General features: G+C 35.2%; 1 protein-coding gene across 1 annotated transcript in view; it reads left to right on the forward strand.

Annotated features, from left to right (window-relative positions):
* Kcnh8 (potassium voltage-gated channel subfamily H member 8) overlaps positions 1-26119 on the forward strand; it is a 356910-nt gene that overhangs the window by 203530 nt on the left and 127261 nt on the right. The window contains exons 6-7 of the mRNA XM_063256994.1: positions 22025-22182; positions 25758-25965. Coding sequence (XP_063113064.1) covers positions 22025-22182; positions 25758-25965 — 366 coding nt within the window. The remainder of the gene's footprint in view (positions 1-22024; positions 22183-25757; positions 25966-26119) is intronic.

The following is a 26119-nucleotide window of genomic DNA, read 5'->3' on the forward strand; positions in this document are numbered from 1 at the left end:
GAATGTCTTTAGTTGCACTGGCATGACTGCCTTGATGTCCAGAACCCATTCAAAACAGTTTTTTTGGATCACTTTTGAATTGGGAAGGGCTAGACATCAAAAGGTGTGATGAGGATACATCAGAAGGTTTTTATAAACCTGCTTTCCCACTGGATGTCAGTCAACAGTTTTCACTGTACTGTGTTAACATACCTCATAAAGCCACCCCCAAAAAAGAACTTCAAGAAACTGCTTCAGAAAATGGGAAGAATGTTGGGGTAAATGTGTTTGAAGCAAGCAGGTATATTTTGAGGGAGATTAATTGTAATGTGGCTTTTAATTTGTAAAAAGTGTGTAAATATTCGTGGTATGTTTTGATCACCCCTCATATTTTCCACACTCACTCCTGGTGATGACATCATTTCCTGATGTTTCAGTGTTGAGAGTTCCCAGAACACTATTGAAAGAGTTTTGGCCCAGACAGGACACTGTAGCCGGTGAAGCCTTAGAGGCAGAACCAAGGAGTTCCTATCTCCCCCACAGTTCTATCATAGGGTACTATCTCCAGACTGATTCTTTCCCCACATCCAGACGTGTGAATTCAAGCACTATAGGGCATCATCCCAATGAAACTCAACTGCTTCGAATAGTTTTTCATGTCGGAAATTGAGCTCTTCACCTTCGCTTCTAAACCCCACTCATTTTCTTCCACATTACATGGCATCTGCGAATGAGTCTATGAGCTCTAAAGGTAGTGCTCTTCAGATTTCTCCCCAATCTCCTTGAATCACCCAGGAAAAATCAAACTCAAAATTCTTTCTCCCACCTACTTTTACACACTTTCTTCTTATGCTAATTCCAGTCTTCTAAGCTGGGGATGCATTACTAAATTCCTGATTAACTTTTTTGCCTACATTCTCTCTTGTGATTTATTCCTTTGCAATAGCCAGGATTTTTTCTCTTATTATTATTATTGTTTTAATAAAATGTATAACTGGTGAAACTTTTCAGCAACTTATTCGTGAAGTATAAATAAATGTAAACTTGCCACTGCCAGTCAATTACTTTTATTCACCCATCAGGATGTGGGTCACTTACCATGTCCCACTTCTGTCTGAAACTCCCTTTCAATTATGTAATAGCTATTCTTTCTTGGTGTCTTAAAAGTATTCATTACATAGCTTTATAATTTCCTGTTCGCTTACCTGTATCCTCTACTAAACTGTAATTTATTGAAATGTAAAAAGAGAATATTAATCATATTTGTACTCCCACTATCCAGGTAATATATACCAGGTGCTCAGTAAGTACTAACTGAGTAAACACAAGGAGGATAATCATTGTCAGTTCCATGTTTCTTAAATGGAAATTTGAACTTAAGAAAAGGAATTAACTTTTCAAAGGACACGCTACCACTGAAAGGGAGGACTGGAATTGAAATCTAATATTTTATTTTAAGTCCAAGAGTCTTCCCATAGGGTCATAACATTTTACCATAATACCACATATGACTAATATAATTTAAAACATAAAATGCATATAATCTTAGCATATTTTAAGTTTGCTAACTTTGCTGTCCTAGCATGATTATTATAATTATCACAGAAATAGTATTTTGGTGGCATTCCTCTAAAGAACCCAAACATTTTTAATTGATTAGTCTATACGGAAGAAAAAATACAGAGATTTGAACTTATACTGGTGTAAAAATAAAAATTTTAGGACACTGAACAAGAAACAATATCACTTGCTTTTTGGGGAAACCAAAAATGAACAAACAGACTTCCAAAATTAGTGATTAAAAAAAATCCTGAAGATATGAAAAAGTCGTTTTATAGGTACACAATAATATGGTCCCAAATAAGACAGAGAGTTGGAGTTTATAATCATAAAAGTAGATGGGAAGAGGGAGACTGAATGCTTTCTGCTTTGTATGAGTCGACAGCAGAAACGAAGGTCTGGAATGTAAGCTGTATAATGCACCATGCAACAGTGAAACCAGAAGAAATAGGGAGGTTAACAGCTATAACATCAACAGAGACAGTTTATACAAAGAATAACAAAAGATACTAGCGGTAGGGAGATGAGTGAAAAGGTGATGTTTTCATGTGTGTGATGAGGAAATAGATTTATCTGTGTAACGTACTTTTATATCAAGAGCCATGTAATGATATTCATACACATTTCAGGATCGTGATCAGGACACTGAGTAGTTTGTGCCCAGCTGGGGAGCGACAGTGAAGTCAATTTTAGATAATCTAGATGTGTATGGAGAAGCTTATGAAGTCCTAAAGTGATTACAGGAGTTTTCTTCTGTAAGGAATATACTTATGCTAAAGAATTAGCCTTTTTTATGTGAAATTCAAAGTTAACTGGTTGTCCTGAGTTTTATTCGCAGACTTCAACAAGTAGACACAGGACCGATCTCAATCTATCATATTAATGCCTTGACTTTAGCAAGCAGCACCGGGAGATCTGATGGCCAGGTGCAGCTGCAGAACTCGTGTATGCGAGATGATATAGATCAGTATTTGATGAGGAAAAATACTGTTTAATGTTATTGCTATACTTGTCAGAAGGGAAGAATTGAGTAGATCTCTCATCCATAATCACAAAGGACATATTTTCACTGAACTATAGAGACTAAACACAAAAACTATTCTCTTGGAGATAGGAAGTGTTAAAATGCTGAATTAATCGAAGAAAGGAAGAGTAGACTTGTCTATGTCCTAGTCAGTGGTGTTAAGATATTTGAACAAGAGTTCCAACAATAATTTAGTGGCGTGTGATATGCAGACATTTCTCTTTGAAAAATGGTTTGGAGCACCTTGAAAACTAGTGGGGAAGTGTATGTGTATGTGTATGTGTCTTGTGCACATAGGAATATTCTCTTACATAATCACTTAGAGCCTGAGACTGAGAGCAGCTCTACTACCCATAACAAGTGGCTTTTGGGTTCAAAAGGAACATGAAAGCAAAAGGGCATGAAAAAGCCAATGTAGACGACTTTATGGGCAAACCACAAAATCTGTACACTTGAATTCTATTGCAACAGTCCAGACTTGTGTTTATACAGGATATAAAGAGGACTGGGAAGTATCATCTCAACTACAGTCCTGCTACTTGGGGGATAGAAAAATAGACAACATTTTTTTTTTTTTTGCTATTTTCAAATTATACACTAGGATTGTGTTATAAGCTTTGTAGGTTGAACAGAAGATACACAAGTAAAACAGAGAAATTTTTAAATAGTAGAGACAATTTTTTCATCATTTGATTTAAAAAGAATCTGGAGTCAGATCTGAGAATGGTGACCACATTCTGTGATGCCCTACATTGGTCTTTGTTTGGCCTGGAAAGTGGAGATGTTACTCCCTTGAATGTAATTTTAGTATGTTAAAGAACATAACAATATTATTTCTTCACAGCCATTTATTAAAAATTGGCTATTTTTAATTTTGAATATGCTGAATATATGTAGTGTGTATTACAAGAAGTCAAATATGTTCTTCTAAAATGGTAATACCTGCAAAGGCAAGCAATTTGCATGCCCATTAAAGATAACACAAGAAAAGAAAGTGGAAAGAAAAATAGCGAGCAAATTTGGATGGTAGGGTTTGATTAGATAAGCCCTGTACTGAACAACTCTATTAATAGAATACAAATGAACACTTTCTTATCGCTGAGAAGGTATTTTCATAACCTAGTGAAAATCTGAACTGACCATACACATCAAAGCCTGATTACAATTGAAATGTACATATTACAAGGCCAGTAGGAACCCTGAAACAAGACACAATCATGTTTGAATTTCTTGAATGGCAAGGAAGGCTGCTTGTATTTAAACGTGTATTCAAAAGAGTATCACAAAAAAGTATCACTAATAACGGGTTTTGAAATGCTAAATAACCTGAGTAGCAAAATTCATCAAAACCACCCGGTCAAACAACACTGTAGTAATAATCATGCATCACTGAGACATTACTCTATTGTTGAAGTTATACCTCAGCAAAGAATTTTGAATAAAATTTTAGCCTTACAGTTTACATGTGTGAGAAAAAGACCTTTCTTGGGTAAATGATTAGCTCATTTCTAACAAATAATAGTGTTTTGGTAGAGTTTTAGTTATTAATCTTTACATCAACAACCTGTACCTTGGGAACAATAAGTAAAAGTTATACCAAGTTGGTAGATTTTAAGAGTTATGCTTACTGTCTCACAATCCTGAGAAACTGTAGACTTTATGTTTCATTTATCTAAGCAGATGTAAGGCAGTTTCTTCCCTTTCCTCTAATATTCATTAAGTATTTATTAAAAGGATAAACTTTGTAAGAACCTAAAAAACCTATCTTGTGAAATACAAACAAATAAAAATAGAAATTTAACATTTCTTTTAAGGCTCTAGTTCAAACCAGCAATTCTCTTGACATTGTACATCTCCAACTCATTGATTTAATGCCTTACATCATGTCTTCCACCTAAGACTTACTGTAAACCAGGTATCCGTACGGAGGATTGAACTCACAACCTCAGACTTGTCAGGCAGGTGCTTGTGCTGCTGAGCTAAGTCCCAAGCCCATCCTGCTCTTCCTTACTGAGATTCACATACAATTATTTGGACCCTGACTTCTGCTTGCCTTTTGATTTCCTTTCTCAGCTTCGGTAGTCGGCACAATGAAATTCTTACTGATACTGACTTGACTTGTCATTAGGCTACTTTCACTCCTCCAACAACCCTGAGAGAGAATTAATAAAACATAGACACTATTTTGCTTCCCAAGTTGCCTTGTCATTTCCGTGGAGTATACTATAGAAACACTAGAGCAAAGAACCACTTCGTGCCCTGACCCTTACACATTACTGAAATCAAATGGGTGTGGCTTGACACTGTTGATCTTTTTGTTATTTTACTGTTCATGATGACTAAAAATAGACTGAACTATTGAAATCACAAATAGAAATGCAATTCTAGCATAGCAAAAATATGAAGTTTCTACTGATAGCATTTCATAAAAATAACTATGGAGTAATGTGCTCTTGAAAACCTATATTTCTTTCCATCTAAAAGGTTCCATCTTCAAGTATTGGATATCTTATTCTATCTCATTTTTATAAACTGTACCGTATGTAACTTTTATTAGTCATATTGCTTACCATATGCAAGTAAATATTAATCAGATTTTAAATGATTTTGACAGTCTCTTAAATATTTCCAACATATCTGTTTCCAGCTGCTGGAAAAGTGGGCAAGCTGGTGTCTGGCAAACAGGTCATTAGAACAAAACGTAGGGGCTGTAAACAAGTCTATACACAGGGGGTCACCTAACTTACGGCAAAGGTACAACTGCAATGCACTGAGGAGATGATGTGGTTTAAAGTGGTGCTCTGGGAGGGGACTTCCCTCCAGAAATGTAAACATTGACCATCATGCTGGGATTGCAGGCTTGCACCACAATGCCAGACTCTTGTTCCAAACTGTGTGTAAAATCAATGGCAGACAAAACATAAAGGCTAAAACAAAATCCTACAGGGCATCAAAGGAGAATACATTAATGACTTTAGGGAAAGCATAATTTACCTAACCTATATGCTGTTTATATCCAGAATATACAGCTTCTATAAATCAGGAAAAATAAGGTGAAGGTGATTTTCATTACACAAAAATTCGAACTGATACTTCATGAAAGAGATTATAACCTGTAATTAGCCTGTGTTCAGTGTCATTATTCAGTAAAAAAATTAAAATTACTTCATCACCACCAAAATAGTTAAAATTTAAAAAGAAAAAAAAACAAATTACTCTGAATTGCAGAAAGTTATGAAGTACCCTGAGAATTCATGTAATACACATGAATTCACAGTCAATGTAAACTGCAGACTGTGTCTACATTGACTGTGAATTAGTATGGTTTTGTGCAACTCTGTCAATGTCTATTAAAGTGAAATGATTATAGATATACAGACAGACAGACAGACAGACAATATTACTTTCTACTCTAATATTTTTAAAAATTTAATCATTATTTTTGGACTATACATTGTACATGCTGATAGATATATACATATATGTGTACACATATATTCCCATATATAGGTGTGTATATGTTGGTAAAAATTATGTGTATGTGTACAAATGTTTCTAAGCGCATTAGTAATCATCGTCCAAACTTGAAACAGTCCAATTTCCATCACACTAAAACAAGTGAATTTCCAAATGGTTACACAGTGAAATACTACACAGCAACAAATAATAAATATGCTACCAAATTGATAAGTATCACATAGGCAATGTCCAGTAAAAGAATACATACCCAAAAATACATACCACAGTGTTCCACTTACATGAAGTTTTAAACTAATTTAAGCAAAATTAATATAAGGCAGTTAGGACAGTAGTTGGCTTGGTGGAGTTAATGGTTAGTTATGGTCATAAAGGAATCGTCTTCTGTCCCAATCCTAGTTATATCTTTATCATTTGATGATTACAAAGATTATTAGCTTTGGGAAATTCATCAAAATATTTCTTAAGATCAGTGCATTTTATATTTATGCTATTTTTCAAATGCAACATTTGAAACAAAATTTTGTATAGAACAATCTACAGTTTAGATGCTAGATATTATGTCTATATGATTCTAAAAATTAACTAAATCTGAATAAAATGTTACTTATAGACATCTCTGGAAGTATCATATTTCTTGGCTAGAAGAAGCGAATGATTTTAATTAAAGAATGTATTGGTGGCAACATGTGATAGGCCCTTAAAGTATAAATGCCAGCTGTGCTTCTTAACTGGATAACATGAGCAAGTTTATTATCTGAGTTTATAATGTGTCATTAAACAGATATACTGCCTACTTTATAGTGGCATCATGAAGATAAAAATAGTTCACTCATATAAAACTGTCAAAGCCATCCCTTCCATAAGGCAAAATATTAATCAAAGTAACAGTATCATTATCATTATTACCAGTATTTTATTGGCACATTAGCATGATTGCATGATACATTTGAGATCTGTAAAGTAACAATTTAAAAAGTGTTAATATGCCTCTAGATCTTAGATACATTGCTCATTGCCCCTTCTCCCCAGTTTCTAAGCCTGCACAGTAGTAGTAACAGCAGCAGCAGTAATCACAGTGACCAGTAACACTTGCTTGGGGATGTGAAAGCTCAAAGAATCTGATTCTGGATTTTACAGTTAGCCGCTCTGCTGTATGGTATTTCATGAATATCTGTTAGGGTAGGTGAGGGCTTGCTGTGATAGCAATCAGCCTCACAGTTAAGAGAGATGTGGTTTATGTCTCACCTGTCCTGTGTGTGCATTGTGAGTGAGCAAAGAGCTCCGCCCACTGCAGTCACTCAGCTGGCAGAAGACATATCCCATCCATCTTGTCACTTGAGTACATGATTGACAGGCCACAGAGAAGACACTGCACCTTTACTCCCAAAACTTATCCATAGAAGTAGTTGAGGCCATTTGTTCTCTCATAATTTTGACCTAATTAGGTCACAGGGACATACCTGATCCCTTCAGTAGGGAGCAAATATACCAGAGTAGTAAGGAGAGAGTTGTAATATTTGATAAATAGTCCTAGAGAATGCCAAATACTAAGGATATTTTTTCCTCAAAGATTAAAATGAGCATAATGGTTTTAATTAAAATGTAAAGAACTATGCAACTATAAAAGTTAGCATTTAATGAAATTTTCTGTCTGATGAGTTTGTACATAGAATTTCACATTAGAGTAAACATTAACTTTATTAATACTTTATTATTTATCTCAGTTTTCATTAATGCTAAGCTTCTTAGTTGTACAACCAATATATATCTCAAATGAAATTAAGACCCCAATTATTAACTTTTTATATTGCATACTTTAAATGTCCTTATGTTTTCAATGCTACCTAAAGGTGGAGTTGTACCACCTAATGTCTATGTTCATAAACTGAATAAGTATGTCAAGACATTCTGTAATTAAAAAAGATATCCTTCAATCAGGATTTTCAGGAGGTATATATTTAATCATTATTTTTATTAAAATGATCCAATAATTCTGAAGTTCAACATCTAACTTTATATATAAATTTATATATCTCCTAATTTTATATATAAATACAAGGTGAATAATTTATAGATAGCCAAAGTAAACAGTGTTCATGCAATACAATGTACATGTTGTATTGAAATATATTGTCTATTTATATTAGAAAGGAAAAGAAATTTACAAGAGTAATGTAGTAAAAATAATTGTAGATAAAAGTGGATAATTTTAATAAAGATCTACTGGGAATGTTCACTACTCCATGTAATCCACCAACAAATTTCATTGTTGGGTCTTGCTTACATGTCTAAAAGTGGAAGGAAATCATGATAAAAATGTGAGCTTCTCTTTTAAATTTTATGTTTTTGTCTTCAAATACCCAGGGCCCTGCACATGGCAAAAGAAGAAAAATAACAAACAAGGCCTCGATAACAATAACTTGAAAGGAATACTTATTCTTTAGTTATCTGAGAACATAAGCATTTTATTGGGGGCAATATATATGAAAAACAACACTTGGGACTTTAAATTAGAAAAAGTTCATTTTAGTAAATAGCAACAGAATTTTTTTAACCCTACTAAGAAATTACTAGGACTGGGTTACTGAAACTTTTAAAATCAATTCTAAATGTATTACTAGAAAAACTGTATTTCCACCTAATTGGAAAAACTGTTTTAAAAAAAAAAAAAAAAAAAAAAACACCCAAAAGCTAGCAACATCAAGTTCCGGAAAGGCTGTGGAGTAACGAGAAAACACTGCTAGCTGAGTTTCCATATTTGCTACTGCCCTACACTGGCCAAGCATTCCAGTTCCCTGAATTCTAAGGACGCAGTGCTGTGGTGGGATCTGAAATGTCTACCAACGCCCCTCTGCTGAAGGATAGAATCCCCAACGCAGTAGCATTCAGAGGTGGAGCTTTGGAGAAGTTGCTGGGTCGTGAGGGATCTGGCCCCTTCGGTGGGTTAATTTACAGAGGGCTTTGTGACTCAGTGGGATGTTGGGACACGAAGAAAACTTTAGGACGTGTGGCCCAGCTGGAGGAAGTGTGTCACTTGGGGCTTGTCCTTAGAGAAAAGAATATATTATGTCCCAGCTATTCATTCTCCTCCCTCTCTCTCCCTCTCTCCCTCTCTCCCTCTCTCTCTCCTCTTCCATTACATTGTGCCTCACTGTAAGATAATCAAGTGACCAGAGACTGAAAAGATGAACCAAAATAATTCTTTTTTCCCTAAATTGACTTTTCAGGTATTTCGCTGAGAGAGCAACAAAAAGCTAACTAATGCAGGCAATCATCCATTACAAGACTGTTTTTATTTATTTATTTATTTATTTATTTTTTGCTATGCTAAAGACTTGAACATTCCTTTTCAAAATAAAAATTTATGTGGGAGCTCACTATCAAAATGAATAAAAGCGGTGAGAAGAGGCAGAGCGGGATGGACAGAAATACCCTTAAGCCCAAATACTTTCTCACATGAGACTTTCTTGTGATACCCACCAAGTTAATGATATCATCAGGCTTTGAAGAGGAAATTGTCTCAGGAAGGGAGAGTTGCAAGAAATAAAAATACTCAGTTTGGGGAACTGAGAGATCAGTTTGATGATTGGGAGGTGGGTGTTTTTAGAAAGGACTTTTGCCTGGGAGAGAACAATGTATTCTTTGCTGCTGCTGAGAACAAAATTAGCACCAACAACAGGTATTTTTAAGGAAGGAGGCATTTCTTCTGATTCAAGAAAAGAAAGACCAACCTAATGTGCAAGCCCAACTATGATACTCTCAAGAAGGAGAATTTGCCATTATTAGAAGTATTTGGTGGCTGGTTGACTGTGTCCTTTAAAAGGATGGCCTGGGTCAAGCCTGGTGGTGCATTCCTGTATCCCAGCCCTCAGGAGGCTGAGGCAGGAGGATTACTGTGAGTCTGAGGCTATCCTGGGCTACGTAGTGAGTTCAAGTCCAGCTTGAACTATGTAGTGAGACTGTCTCAAAAAAAAAAGTAGGATTTTTGCATGAGAAGAAACATTAGGATGAAGATCTTTTGGGTTCCCTTTCTTCTGTGTGGTTCTCTGTATTGTCAGTACTGGAAGTAAAACCTACAATTTCACCTTGATGAGATTTTCTCTACTTATACAAAACTAAAGCCAGTATGAGCATCAATCACCTTGCTCTCAATCCACCTGGTAGTCTTCATTTGGCTTCGTCTTTTTTTCTGAGCTGGGTGGCCCTCGTGCTATTTGGTACCACATAAATCTTTTGCATTAGACTGATAGGGAGAAGTGCTGACAATATAAGCAAGTGTTTATATGAAAATCTCATCGCAGTTATGCTGGCAATCAACTGCAGTCATTCTTAAGACTCTTAAATCCACAGACCTCTTCAATACTCAGGTCTCCATTCATTCTTCCCACATCGTCTGGCCCAAGTGTGCTGTGACATCGTACTGTGCTCAAAGGAGCACCTTGCTCACAGTGAAAAAAAGAGAGACTATCTTTAGAATAGGAGTCGGCAGTGGGTTTAGCTAAACATCCTTCAACCCGCACTGTACTACATTGATTAATTTTTAAAGAAATGGCTAAATGAAGTTATTAATTATTTGTACGTAGTGCATATGCTCTCATGCACACCATTATATTTTAATTTACTTTTAATGAGTAAGCCAATATGATTTTAAAATTCTTTCCCATCTGGCATGCAAGCTAATAAAGAAATCCAGTAATTTATGCCATGTCAAATTTAACCTTTTTTCTTTAACTAATTACATAGTTCTTGAAAAAATCAAACTACAAAAAATGTATTAACCTCCTTGCTTTTTAGTCCACATACCTAGCAGTATATTATAGGATGGAAATGAAATACTCATTTTTGGAGGTCTTAATAATATGAAAACAGTGTGCACACCATTATCTATCATTTGTCTTTAATCATGCCATGTAAAACTACATGACAAAAAGAAATTGATTATTTTACAAAATAATTAATTGTCATCTGAGTTATCACAGGGTTCAATTATATTCTGATTCATTTTGATGGCATCCTTGTGGTTTGGAAATGCTGCAGACCACATAGAGTGTATATATGATAATTCTTTTCTACTCTGCATTTAGTCATTACATAAGATACTAGTACCATGTACCACATGGTTTGCACATAAGCAGCATGTTGTGCACAAGCACATGTATTTGCTATGGACTTGGAATATGTTTTGTGACTAAGAAAGTATATGTTTTGTAACTATGGACAATTGTACACAATAATAGTAAATAGAACCAACAAAATAACTCACATATTGTTTGTGTATATTGTGCACACATATTTGTGTACAAATTGTTTGTGTACAAAATTGGGATATTAATGAATATACTTGCATGTGCCTTTTCCACAAAACGTCTGTGAGTTTTCCCATATGATTATGAAATAAAAAAACATTATATTTTCTAGATGTCTCGAAATGAAACTATACTGTTGCTTTTCCCATAGGTTATTGTTTGTGTGGAGGGGAATTCAGACTTACTGTAATATTTGAGTAAGTCATTAATTTACTTAGCAAAATGTATAAAACTCTCATGGGAAGTAAAGTATCGTGGGAAGAATAGTAGCAGCAAGTGTTTGTGAGGCTTGGTTTTACCCCTCCAGTTCTCTCAGGAAGGACACCAGATCTAGAAAACTCTCTTCTTTCTTGTCACAATTTTATTTTCTTGTGTATTTTCTCCTTCTGGAGAAAATTTTGTATTAAGCCCCTTCTCCATTCATATTTACAAACACTGAGTTCTCCTGGCTCTTGGACACCATCACCACATCCTCGGAAGCAGACAGAAAGCAGAGTGCACTCTCAATTGCTGATGAACCAAATAGAGCCTTTTTGTTTCCAGAATCAAAGGAAGTGCATTTCTCCACATTTAATTCTGTGACTCTGATTTAGTATTCTTTTACATGGGTGATGCTGAATTGATCTGAGGAGTACAATCAGAAATGCATATCCTTGCACTGACCCACCATTATTCCCTCTAAAATGTATTCAGAAGTGCAATAATCTTAGATAACGGGAGAAAAATGGGATCAAGTGTCAAAAGATTGCCATCTGCATGACTTAATTCAATTTACTTAAATCTTCTGTGTCTTTGGTAAAATGAGGGTGATAGTTTCCTACCCAAAAGAGAACTATAAAAACTGAGAAACATTAAAAGAAGTCTTGCAAATGCTCCAGAATTGTGTCTTCTGTGTGTGACAAAAACGGTTTTATTTTTACATCAACTACCCAAAGATAAAGTCAAACATTGAATAAACCACTGCACACTTATTTTTGCCGCAGTCCTGGAAATCTTAAGATTGTATTATTCATCTAGATTTTTCTCCTTGAAAATAAACAAATTATTCAGATGTTTTAAAATAGATCTGAACATATTTTTACTCTTTTATTCTTTTACTATTTGGGTATAAAAACCTTATAATTACTTCTTTTTAACCTAAAATTAGCTTATTTCATCTCATCCAATTAATCCAATTGAATAACAAGTGTTTTTTGTAAAAGTTTTCTTAATTTATATTCTGTTATATTCTTTATATCTATTCTATTCAAAAATCAGGCCTCTATTTTCTCTTTAGTCAGTAACATAACTAACTACATAGCTTTAAAAATGTTTGCTGTGTATATCAATTAAATCATTCATTTTAGTAATTCTTCCTTTCATGGGAACCCATCAGATATTTGGATTGTGGCATTGGGTTTTCTGTGAAGTTTGTGGTAGACTCTGTGATCAGCTAGTAGCTAGACAAGAAATTACTCTCTTTGATTTAAAAAATATATATTTATATATTACTTTTAATTGACACATCCTCATACATATCTATGGGATACATTGTGACATCCCAGTACATATATAAAATGTACAATGATCAGATCAGAATAATTGGCATATCTATCACATCAAAAGTTCATCATTTAAATCATATTAGCTATTTTGAAATATACACTTTCTGTCAGTTGCAGTCATCTACTCTGCTACAGAACATTGGAAGTTACTCCTCTTATCCAACATCCTTGTGCCTTCAGTGTTATAATGAACTGACAGGCTTAACCTCAGCCTGTGCTGGGGAAACCAAGCATCACTAGCAGCCTTAATGAACAATTCTAGATTTCTCGCTAAGAAAAGGAGACTCTAAATCCCTCATCTGACCTTCTTTCTGGAAACAGTAACTTTAAAACATCTCCTGTATTTCAAACATTGTGGCCTATTATGTTAAATTGCTTGCCCCATACAGACACACATAGCCTTGATAATCAAAGACAGGAAGGAGAAGTGACACACAAAGAAACTGATGGCATTTCCCTCCCTCCCTGGCCACTTTGATGGTCCTTTGCCAGTATAGCATTTTACACTGTAGTTAGAAATGATTCAGAATTGATTTCATTTTATGTAAGTGGCTTTATGTATTGTCATAATCTTTTCCTATTTTCAATATTAACAGAAATATCTAGATATTTTATAATTTTGGCACAAATGTAACTTTTAGTAAGGGCATTTTTTTTAAAAAAGAAAGAATGAAAATAAAATTTAAAAACAAAAGAGAAAAAAGTAGAATAATAAAGAATTCAAAAAAATTAACATCATAAAATTGCTAGTTGATACATTACACATTGTCATCCTAAAAATAGCTGTTGAAGTTACAAAATCAAAGCATAAAAAGTGACTAGACACTCAAACATTGACAGTGAAAACCCTCTGTTCAATAATGTAACAGAAATTTAGGAATATGGCCATCTATCTTACACACTACATACCATTATATCTTTTAGAGCACTTTACTTCTCTTTCATTTTTAAAATATCTATTATACTTTTTAGATCATATTATCCTGTCAGTTTTTATTTCTTTTTACACTAAAGAGACAATGTGATATTTACTAATGTAAGTCTTATGAGGGTATTTTAATGAGGGTATTCTCAAGTTGCCTCCATTTACCTATAAAAGCCTCAAGATCATCCTTTTTTTATAGCTGAGTAGTATTCTATTGTATAAAAATATCTTTTTCATCCACTCTGCAGTTGATGGACATTTTGGTTGTTTCAGAATTCAATTCAGAATTCTGAATTGTGCTGCAATGAACATGGGTGACATGACCTTTTCAATTTTTCTGGGAAAATACCCAGGAGGGGAATAGCTGGATTGAATGGAACTTCCAATCCTAGTTTTTTGAGGAATCTCCATGCTGATTTCCACAGTGGTTGCACCAGTTGCACTCCCACCAACAGTGGAAAGTGTTCCCTTTTCCCCACAGCCTCACCAACATTTCTTATCAGTTGATTTCTTGATGGCAGCCATTCTTTCTGGGGTGAGATGAAATCTCAATGCTGTTTCAATTTGCATTTCTCGAATGACCAGTGATGGTGAACATTTCTTTATATATTTATTTGTCATTTGTATATCTTCATCTGAGAACTGTGTGTTCATCTCTGATGCCAGTTTTTGGAGGGGGGTCTTTGAATTTGAGGGTCCTGATTATTTTCAATACTTTTTATGTTCTGGATATAAGTCATTTGTCTGAGGGATTACTGGCTAAAATTCTTTCCCATTTTGTGGGTTTTCTTTTCACTTTGTTGGTGATTTCTTTTAAAGTGAAAAACCTTTTTAGTAATATGAGATCCCAGTTGTTGATCCTTTGAAGTATTTCCCATGTGGTTTGCATTTTATTCATGAATTCTCTGCCTACCCTTATGTCTCCAAAATTTCTACCTACTTTGTCCTCCAGTAGATTTAGTGTTTCTGTTTTAATATTTAGATCCTTGACCCATTTTCACCCTAGTTTTATGCATGGTGATAGACATGGTTCTAGTTTCAGTCTTCAGCATGTGGAAAGCCAATTTTTCCAACACCATTTATTATTAAAGAGCTATTTTTTCCCAGTGAACATGTTTAGCCCCTTTGTCAAATATCAGATGGCTGAGTATCTTTGTAAATTCTAATCTGTTCCATTGATCCTCAGGTCTATTTCTTTGCTGGTACCTATTATTGTGGCTTTATAGTAGAGCTTCACGTCAGATATTGAGATGCCTCCTGTCTTGCCTTTGTTGCCCAGAATCACCTTTCCTATTCTAGGTTTCTTCTGTTTCAAGATGAATTTTAGGAATGTTTTCTCTAGATCTGTAAGGTATGTTAATGATATTTTGATTGGGATTGCATTGAATCTGTATAACTGTTTTGGGAGTATGGCCATTTTCACAATGCTGGTTATTCCTAACTAAGAGCATGGGACCATTTTCTAATATCCTCTTGAATCTTCTTTTTAGAGTAGTATAATTTTCAGCATATAGGTCTCTTACATTCTTGGTTAGGTTGATTCATAAGTATTTCATTTATTTAGATGCTATTATGGAAGGTAAATTTCAATAATGTCACTCTCAAGAAGTTTTTTGTTTGTGTACAGGAATGCTATTGATTTTTCAATGTTGACTTTGTATTTGGCTATGCTGCTGAATTTGTTTATTACCTCCAGTAGTCTTTTAATGGAGTTTTTGGGGGTCTTCTATGTAGATGACATGTATCATGTCATCTGCAAATAATGATAATTTAACTCTTTTTCCTACTTTTATTCCTTCTATTTCTCCCTCTTGTCTGATTGCTCTGGCTAATATTTCCAGAATTATATTGAATAGGAGAGGTGATAGTGGACATCTTTGTCTTGTTCCTAATTTTAGAATGAAGGCTTTTACTTTTGCCCATTTAGTATAACATTGGCTGTTGGTTTGTCATAAATGGCCTTTATGAGATTGAGATTCATACCATCTATTCTGCATTCTACTTGCCAATATTTTATTGAGAATCTTTCATCAGTGTTCATTAGGGTGACTGGCCTATAGTTCTCCTTTTTGTTTGGGTATTTCTCTGGTTTTGGTATTGAAGTGATACTTGCCTCCAAGAGTGAGTTAGGGAGGACTGCTTCTCTCTCAATTTCATCAAGAGTTTAAGGAGTATTGGCATTAAGTCTTCTCTAAATATCTTATAGAATTCAGCCGTGAATCCATACGGACCTGGGCTTTTCTTTGTTGGTAAGTTTTTAATCATGTTTTTTATTTCAATAGCTGATATTAGGTTATTCAAAATTGTTACGTCTTCTTGATTGAGCTTTGGTAGCTCATACATTTCTAGAAATCTGTCTAATTTCTCTGTGTTTTCCACCCTATGTGAGTAAAGATTTTCAAAGTAGGTGTTCATGATCTTTTGAATTTCCATGAGATAAGTAGTAATTTCCTTCTTTTTAGTCCTTTTGTGTGGATTTGAGTTTTTTCTTTCTTTTTCTTGATAAAGAAAGCTCTGGTTGGCCAGAGCTTTATCAATTTTGTTTATTCTCTCAAAAAGGCAGTTCTTTGATTCACTAATTCTGTGTTGTTTTTTAAATTTCAATTGCATTAATTTCTGCTCTAATCTTTACAATTTCCTCTCTTCTGTGAGCTTTGGGTTTGACTTGCTCTTTCTTTTCTAGAAGCTTGAGATGTAACATTATTTATTTGTGTTCATTCCATTTTCTTGATGTGACTATCCACTGCTATATATTTTCCTCTTAGGACTGCTTTCATTGCATCCCATAGGTTATGATATGTTGTATCTGCATTTTCATTTTATTGTATTGTTTTATTTCTTCTTTAATTTCATATGTATCCCACTGATTGTTCAGAAGGTTGATATTTAATTTCCATGTATTTATCCAGATTTTTCAGGGATTTTTGCCATTAATTTCCAATTTTAGTGCTCTATGGTCAGATATTATGCATGGGATAATTTCGCTCCCTTTGCATTTAGTTAAGAATACTTTATGGGTTAATATATGGCCTAATTTGGAGAATGTCCCATGTGCAGCTGAGAAGAATGTGTATTCTGATGTAGTTGGGTGGAACACTCTGTCAACATCCACTAAGTCCATTCGCTCACAGGTATGATTCAGTTCTGTTATTTCTTTGCCTTTTGTCTAGTTGATCTATGTCTTTGTGGCAGCGGGGTGTTCAGGTCTCCTATTAAAATAGTATTCTTGTGTATTTTGTTTTTCATGTCCATTAGCATCTATCTTAGATAGTAGGGTGCTCCTGTATTTGGTGCATATATATTTATAATTGTTAGTTTTTCCTCTAGTAGTTTCCCACTTACAAGTATGCAGTGGCCTTTTTATTTCTTTTAATCATTTTAGGTTTGAAGTTCACTTGGCCTGCAAACACAATAGCTACCCCTGCTTTTTTCTGATTCCTAAAGCATGGAATACTGTTTTCCATCCTTTGACTTTTAGTCTATGAATTTTTTTTTGAGTCAGATGTGTTTCTTGTATACAGCATATTGTGGATTCCTGTTTCTTGATCCATTCTGTCAACCTGTTTCTTTTGATAGGTGAATTGAGCCCATTTACATTTATGGATATCACTGATATATACTGGCTTGACTTTGCCATGTTGTGTTCCTGTTGTTGTTTTCCTTTCTTTCTCTCTTGTTTAATTCCTTGTGAAGCGGGTTATTTCTTTCTGTTGTTCTGGAGATTGTGGTCATTTTTATCTCTGTCTTGTGTGTCTTTCAGTACTCTTTCTCAGGTTGGTTTGGTGGACATGAATTTCTTCAGGTGTTCTTTGTCATGGAAGTGTCGTGTTTCTCCATTAAATTTGAAAGACAGTTTTTCTGGGTACGTCAATCTGGGTTGAAAGTTGTTTTCTTTTAGGGCTTGAAATACTTCAAGCTCATCTTAATTTGAAGGTTTGTGCTGAAAAGTCAGGCATGATTCTAATAGGGTTTCTTTGATAGGTAAGTTGTGTCTTTTCTCCAACAGCTTTTAGTATTGTTTTTATGCTGTATGTCTGGGATCTTAATTATTATATGTCTGGCTGTAGATTTATGTTGCTTATGACTGTTTGGTGTTCTCTATGCTTCACTTATTTGTGTATTAGATTTTTAACCATGTTTGGGAAATTTTATGCTATTACTTCTGTGAATATTTTAGTTATGTCATTTGCATTGACTCCTGCATCTTCACTGATGCCTATTAATCTTATATTGTTTCTCTTGGCATCATCATGAAGCTGCTGAATTGTCATTTCATGTTGTTTTGTTGTTTTTATAAGTTCTACCCTTTCATGTTTGTTATCTGCAATCTGGTCCTCAAGGTCTGAAATTGTATCCTCAGATTCATTTATACGATTTTGCCAGCTTTCAATAGAATTTTTTTGTTTTGTTGGATATCTCTTTGAATTTGTTGCATGAATTCTGCTTATTTTCTACATTGTTCATTCAAAGTTTCCATTGTTTTCCCAAGCTCCTGTTTTTTTTTTTAAATCTATTTCTTCTCTAGCTATGTTGAGCAACTCATTTACTAAGGTTGTTATTTCTGTCTTTATATAAGACATAATTTCTAATTTGATTTCCTCTATAGCTTCATGGATTTGTATCTTACTTCATTTGCTATCTTTTCAGAGATTTCTGGTGTATGAGTTTTAAAGTCCTCTGCTTCAGTGTTGTCTCTACTTGCTCCTGATAAACTAGATGTTTGAAATTTCATTTTGCCTTTTCATTTTGTCATTTTCATCTTTTGGGTAAATATTTGGTCTTTAAATCCCAACTGTCTCAACTGTCTATAGTGTTAATTGTAGGCTCCTACTGTGTGGTTGATGTTTGTCCATTGCTGGGTACCACAATGAAGAGGAGGGCCAGTCAGCTGAATTCCTCCTACAGGGTCTGTTGGATAAGCCCTATGTTCTTCCTGGGCTAACTAGCCAGAAGTACCGATGTAGGTCAACTCTTAGTTCCTCCTATTGCTGTGTCTTCAGATTGTTGCAGGTCATCAGATCTCCCTGTCTATAGTGTTTGCATCAGCTGAGGCTCTACTGTGTCACTAGATGTCTCATAGGCTCTTTTTATTTTCCCCAAGTTGGAGGAGGCCTTATTGACACACTCCTCAACCTGTCTAATGTTCTCTGTGCACAGAAGGGCATTATCCACTCTCTTGCCAGGTTCACTAAGGCTTTACAGGAGAAAGGAGCTTCACTTCTGCTCCTGTTTATCCACTGCAAACCTCTATTTTAGGGGCAAGCTCACCATACTGACTGGAGCCTGCTGAGGTCTTCTGTTTGAGTGAGGGGTTCCTGAGTCTCCCATCAAGCCAGCACGGTAGTCCACTGTAATCCAAGATTCTGGGAGAAGGGGTTGGATCCAAAGATCAACCACAGTATTAGGTCCAGGAGGTGGAGGAATCCCCCAAGGGGCAGGCCCGCGGTGGTGGTCTGAGAGGGTTCAGTCATACTGGGGGCATCCCAGCTTCTCTGGGCCAAGGGGTGGGCCCATGGCAGTGGTCTGAGGCAACCCAGCATGCTGACCTAGGGGTGGGTCCACAGCAGCAGTTCAAGGTAGCTCAGTTGTGCTGGGGGTGACCCAGCTGTTCCAGGCGAAGCAGTAAGGCCATTTTTAAATGTTAGATCATTCACAATGGACTATATCAAGTATAGCTTTCTTTTTGGGTCACTTGGAACTTTCTTCCAGACCTGTGCCATGGCTATTCACTGTGAAGAAACAAAACCCAAAGCACTGAATTAGAGCTCAGAAGGTATAGAGGTGAATCATTCACTAACTAGTTTAAAGAATTTAATGCTATACTTTAGTATCATCATCTGTGTGGCTCTGGGCAGATCACTTGATCTTTCAATGCCTGCATTTCCTCATCTGTAAAAGTATACAATAAAAATGTCTACATCCTAGAGTTATTACAAGGTGTCTATGAGACTACAGTTACAAAGGGTTAGAATAATACTGGGTTCATGTTAATAATATGTGTGCTAAAAGTTCAAAGGGACAAACGAAATGCATTAATTTTTTATTATTGCATGGCAATTCACAAATTTAGCTGTGCATAACAATGCCTATCTATTATGTGACTGTTTCTATAAGTAAGAAAAATCAGGTGTGTCTTAGCTGGATTCTGTCCTCATAGATTCAAAAGGCTGAAATCAGTGTCAGCTGAACTGAGTTTTGTTCTTGGCCTCAGATTTTTTTCTAAGCCCCATTTACCTGCTGGAGGAATTCACATGTCTCTGGTTATAGGACTGAGACCCACATTTTACTATCAAATGTCAGCCTCTGGTTCCTCTTGGCAAGAATAGCCCACTTGTTCCTCGCCACATGGGATTCTCCTGAAATGACGTCATGTTCTTCTCATTCATTGACTTTCAGTCCCTTGTCACTGGCTGAATAAAAGTCATTGGATTTAGAGAGTCTACCTGATTAGATCATGTGGAATGTTCTCTTTTTGCTGAAAAATGTTATCAAGTCATAGACATATCTCTGCACATTGTATCTTAACAAGAGGGAGAGATCATTTGTGAGAAGAGTCACTGGAAGTCATCTTAGAATTTTCCTGTCTACAAACATGAAATAAAACTTAAAAGTGATATTAAATGTGAAATGAGCCTTATTGTGAATAATTTTTGTCACTATCATTGTGATCTTAACACCAACATATTCTTTACCTCATACAACAGTATTCTTTCTTATCTTTAATGGTTTAAATTAGCCTGCAGCTGCGTGTGGTGGCTCATATCTCTAATCCCAGCCCTCAGAAGGCTGAGGCAGGAGAATCACAGTGAGTTTAAGGCCAGCCTGGCAACATAGTGACTTCAAGGCTGGCCTGAAGTACATAGGGAGACACTGTCTACAAAATTAATTAACTGATTAATTAATTAAAAATAAATGATAAATTAACCATGAAGAATATTCCAGGTCATTTGATAATTATGTAACTTAAAACCTAGCATTAGCCAGGCCCAGTGGTTCACATCTGTAATTCTAGCACTTGGGAGGCTGAGATGGGAGGATTGCCATGAGTTCGAGGCCAGCATGGACTAGATAGTAAGTTCACAGCCCGCGTGGACTGTATAGCAAGACCTTATTTCCCTGAATTCCTTCTCTCACTGACTAAGATATTTATTTCGTGTGCTTCTTTGACCCTTGAGTAATTGAATCAGGAGAGTCTCTGAAAACAGCTCCATAGAGCACTCCAATTACAGTCACCAGTCTATAAAATGATCCACAATTACGGCCCTTTCATATATGTACTAATCTTGAAATTCCTTGTGGTCGGATTACAACAAATCAGAGAAAATCCCTTAATGACATATAACCCAGGGAGTAAATGGCAGGCAGTCTCAGAGTTATTTCTTCGTAAGCAGCAGGAGTGAGTTTACCATGACCCACTCGGCTATGGCTTTGGCATTGGCTCGACTCTCTTGAGCACTTCATGTATTGTAAAAAGTTCAATAAACATATAATAAGATAAACTTGTACTGAAAAGTAAAAAATTATCCCATCAAATATATATTTTTAAAGGAATATTCAACATACACACCAAAAACTCCTGGCATTTTGTTAATAGGCACATCTTCAAAGCAGGAATGAAGTTCATGTGTTCACAGAGCTAAATAAACTTTTATATGTACAATTAAATAGTATCACACAAATTACATACACATTCAAAATCATCACCGCCTCCATTGGCAGTATGATCTTGGGTAAGTGTTTTTCCTCATGGGGACTTCATTTTTGCCCCTTTAACATAGGAGTAATGCCATCTATGTCAAGGGAGGTTAAGTGAAATAACTCATGCTAACTCTTGGAACAATGTCTGTAGAGTGAACATTTATTTTTTACTATTATTGTTTTTATACTTATTTATCTCAATATATAATCTAAAATCTGAACCATAATAAACGCTCAGAAAATATTTCTTTCTTCGTCATTCTTTGATATCTGTTTCTTGTGTTGAATTAGATCACGACTATTTTGAATAGTAACAATCCATAACAGGCTGAGTTTCTGTTTATCTAATTTTGTTTAAGTTTATACGATTGTTTCCTTCCTCCCTCCCCCCTCCCTCCCTTCCTTCCCTCCTTTCTCCCTTTTTTCTTCCCTCCTTTGGTCATTTCTTCCTTTTATTTCTTTCCCCTCTCTTCCTTTTTTCCCTCTCAATCTTCTTTTCCCCAAGCAGATATTATTTTAAATTTCCGAACAACTTACGTCAGCAAGTCCGGCCAAGTGATTTTCGAAGCAAGATCGATTTGCATCCACTACGTCACCACTTGGTTCATCATTGATTTAATCGCTGCGCTGCCCTTTGACCTCCTCTACGCTTTCAACGTGACAGTGGTGAGTAGGGCTCTCCTGTCCCCAGGGCTTTAGGCTTGGCTTTGACTTTTGTGTTTTTTCCTTCTTTTCCAAGTTTAAATATTTATGGCCATGTGTATTTCCTGTGTTTTGTACCCTTTTTAACAAAGTTGCAGGTGCCCAGCAAAATACAGTCCCATTTACTCCACTTTAAGGAGTAACTTTCTTTTGAAATCTCATTACCTGTTTCCACTTATTTGTATATTTAGAGTATTTATACACAAATAGCTTGAATTTAGCATAAAGGGTAATTCAGTAAGTAAATCTTTGTGTAAGGAAACCATTTGGGGGACTTAAGCATTCCTTTTTATTACATAAAAAATACAATATTTGGCAGAGAATTTATACATTTTTTTCCTTCTTTTTATGACCTTTAACTCCCTAGGCCTTGACTATTTCATTATCCACAGACAAAACCAACTGAAAACTTATTGATAGAGAAAAAATTGCTAAAATCATATTAAGGAAATTTAGTAATTTACTAGAAATCTTTCTTAAAATGTTGGTGAGGCAAAAACCTGAAGGATTTGATGATCAACAAAACACTTGGGAGTTCTCTGAGTTTGCATTAAGGCTTGTACCTTCTCCTCTTTCTTCCTCAAACCTGCTCTCTTTGTGAATCCTCACACGAGACAAAAAAAATCCTCACTATGCTAGTTTACTATTTAACAATTGATACTGTTAAAGGTATCAAGGGCTTCCTCATAAATAAGAGACTCTTAGTGAGGTCATCTTTGTATCATTAATACAATTTTCTGCTAGTATAAACAATTTCACTGTAAACAGTTACTTAAAATTAGTTCTAATTAGACAAACTTCAATCAGTTGACAACCTTTCATAGAAATCACATTAAGAATGTAAAATTAAATTCGAAATTAAACAGACTGCTCAGTGCTTCAAATATAGACATTATTGAGTTTAACATGAATAGATAACTGTGGTCCTAGTTAGTACAGAATTGTACACCTTTTAATTGCCTGAATAATAGTAATCTTGTTAAACTGGGAGGTTTATAATGCAACTCCAAGGAAAAAGCTTGTATATAATATCAATCTGTGCCACACTGAATTGTTATCTGGGCTTTCTAAAAGTGCTTTTAAGTTTGAATTTGACTAGATAAGTATACTATAATGAAAGCATAATGACTTAAGGCTTTTGCAAGAATGCAAAAGAATTTAAAAGAAGTATATAATTCACAATGTGTTAAAAAATTTTCTGTATTCTTCTGGTAAATTGTTAAATAAATGCCATTTAATAGAATTCTGTTTTAAATCAATTTGCTACTAATACTAACATGATTTTCATATTCTATATTTCTTTGGATAATGAAAAATAGATATTTTTAAAGTGTATATACAGTGTTATAATATATTGAAATTATTTAGCATATATTTACATATCATTAATATTTTCATTCCATAAAATTAATATGCATCAAGGAATTTTAGAGGTCTAATTGTCATATTTGAATGAATTTTACATACTTCTCTTTCCAGTGCTGTTTTGTTTCTTCACAGTCACTGTGTCTTATAAATCTATGTCAGAAAGAAAATAAAAGGAAGGAGAAAATTTCTCTTTTCCTGATTCTTTTGCTAGTTTTCAAGGGATTGAGGATATCTTCATTTTTAAAATTGGCACATAAATTTGTTGTTCTCCTCAAATAAATTAGTGAGTATAAAATATTCAGGTGGAACAGAAAAACTTGTTTAAGGTATTATGTTTCTTTCTTGCGAATAATTTATGAGTTATTTTTTTATATTGCAAAGACTTAGAAAAAGAAACAAATAAACAAACAAATGGTTTTGCTTTCCACATATAAAAAGCGCCCAGGTAGTGTGATGATAATAAAGATGCATTACAGCCACAAAAAAATGTATTATGTATTTTAGCTTTTCTTCTGCCCAGAACTGCTCACAGCAATTGTTTTAAATATAATTCACACATTTATTTATGGAAACTTACTTTGTATGTCACTATGAAAGGCACTATAAGAGATAGTCATTAATAAGAATTCTCTTTTTCTTCATACTACATATTCACATTTAGATCAAATTTGCCTCTTTCTGTTACTCATCAAGACAAAAATTCACATTTATTGCAATCAGCTGTTGATTCTTACGGGAGCAAGTGTCTTTTCTTAAAAAAGTGTGGTGGCAAAATAATGAAGGCTGTCTCATGCTGGACACGCAGGTTCACACTCCTGGAAATGATTTTTTTTCCATATGAAGGTAGTTTCACGTTCTTCTCTGATGTGTTCCTTGGAGACTGCATCCATATCACATTCGTTGTCTTCTTTCATTCCGCACTTCCCAGCTCCCATCCTCCCACCTCGATAGGCCGACCTATCAAATAAACTCCATTGCCAGGAATTCCTCCGAGTGACAAGATGGAGATTGAAAAATATTAGTGTGTGGCCATCTAGCTTACCACAGCTTGAAGAATGATAAGTAAGAACTGGCCTGGAAAAGAGAAATAAAAGAACAGATAATGGGCAGTTCCGCAGTTGGAAGTGCAGAGGGTTTTGCTTAAAGTTCAAGTTCCTGGAAGTTCTGTTGTGATGAGTATAAAATAATTCACAAGGATTGGGTACAATTTTATTGACTATTTTAATATTGGAGTTGAAGTATTTTGTATCTTAATTTAATGATTCATTTATTCATCTAATCAAGATTTATTGAATGTCTCCTAAATTTCAGGCACTGCTCTAGGCATGTTTTTTTGAGACAAAAGACGATGATTAACACAGGCAAGTGACTAATACAAAAGAAAGCAGACTGATTTTGTTTATGGTTACGCTCCACCGAGGAAAGTCTGTAATTAACTATAGCCTACATCGTCCCTCTTCCTCCTTTTACTTACAGCCCCCTCCAAGAAATTAGATAAAGTCAAGAAATGTACCAAGCTGTATTTTCACATGACTTAATGTTTTGTGTTTCCGCTTTGAATGTTCTTTGAGGTTCTCTGAGTGTGTGAAGTGTGAGTGTTAAGTGCACATTCATTAAATAGTGACAGTGACCAAGCTGTAGACATGGGTACATTCGTCTCATTTGGACTCTGAAGTCAGGAAAAAGCCACTTAAATTTAAATCTACCTCTTTAGTGCATAAAAGGTGGTATGTAAGATATTTTTCAAAAAGTTCTGTTCCATTGTTTTCTAAAGCACATTTTTGAGTGAAAGCTCAGGAAATACGTATTTAAAGCACATGTTTTCTCTGCCCACTGATAATGAAGAAGCAACATAATTGATAATTTAATCCACATAAGTTATTGTTATAAAACAAATCCTTTACATGGGGAAAGAGCAGTACTGTTGAAAGAAAATGTGTGTGAAGGGTGACAACATCTGTGTCACACTTGATGCCTATGTTTCAGCTGTTTATCTTATCTTTCCTCATCCTTTTGATACAGTGTGTCAATAAAGAAACATTCACTGGAGTGACCTTGGGGTGAGACCATGACTGCTTATTTCAAAATGCTTCAAAATGGCTCTAAGTTTAAGGACACTCGTGGCATGAATTTAACCCGCGTGCCAACCGCTGCCTCTGTCTCCACCGCAGGTGTCCCTGGTGCATCTCCTGAAAACCGTGCGGCTGTTGCGCCTTTTGCGTCTTCTGCAGAAGCTGGACCGCTACTCGCAGCACAGCACGATCGTGCTGACTCTGCTCATGTCCATGTTTGCGCTCCTCGCACACTGGATGGCCTGCATCTGGTACGTCATTGGAAAAATGGAGAGGGAAGAAAACAGCCTGCTCAAGTGGGAAGTTGGTAAGGGCTCACTTTTGTCCTGTTTTCCATTTTTAAACTGAGGAATATGGCAATCTGTCTGTCTGTCTGTCTGTCTCTCCCCCCCCCATGATATTAGCGATTTGTTTCAAAATGTTTTCTGAAACAGCCTTGTATTTAAAAAAAGAATTAAAAG

Source organism: Cavia porcellus, unplaced genomic scaffold (assembly GCF_034190915.1).
Source record: "Cavia porcellus strain 051 isolate PalLab524CR breed Dunkin Hartley unplaced genomic scaffold, mCavPor4.1 scaffold_10, whole genome shotgun sequence".
Taxonomy (NCBI): Eukaryota; Metazoa; Chordata; class Mammalia; order Rodentia; family Caviidae; genus Cavia; species Cavia porcellus.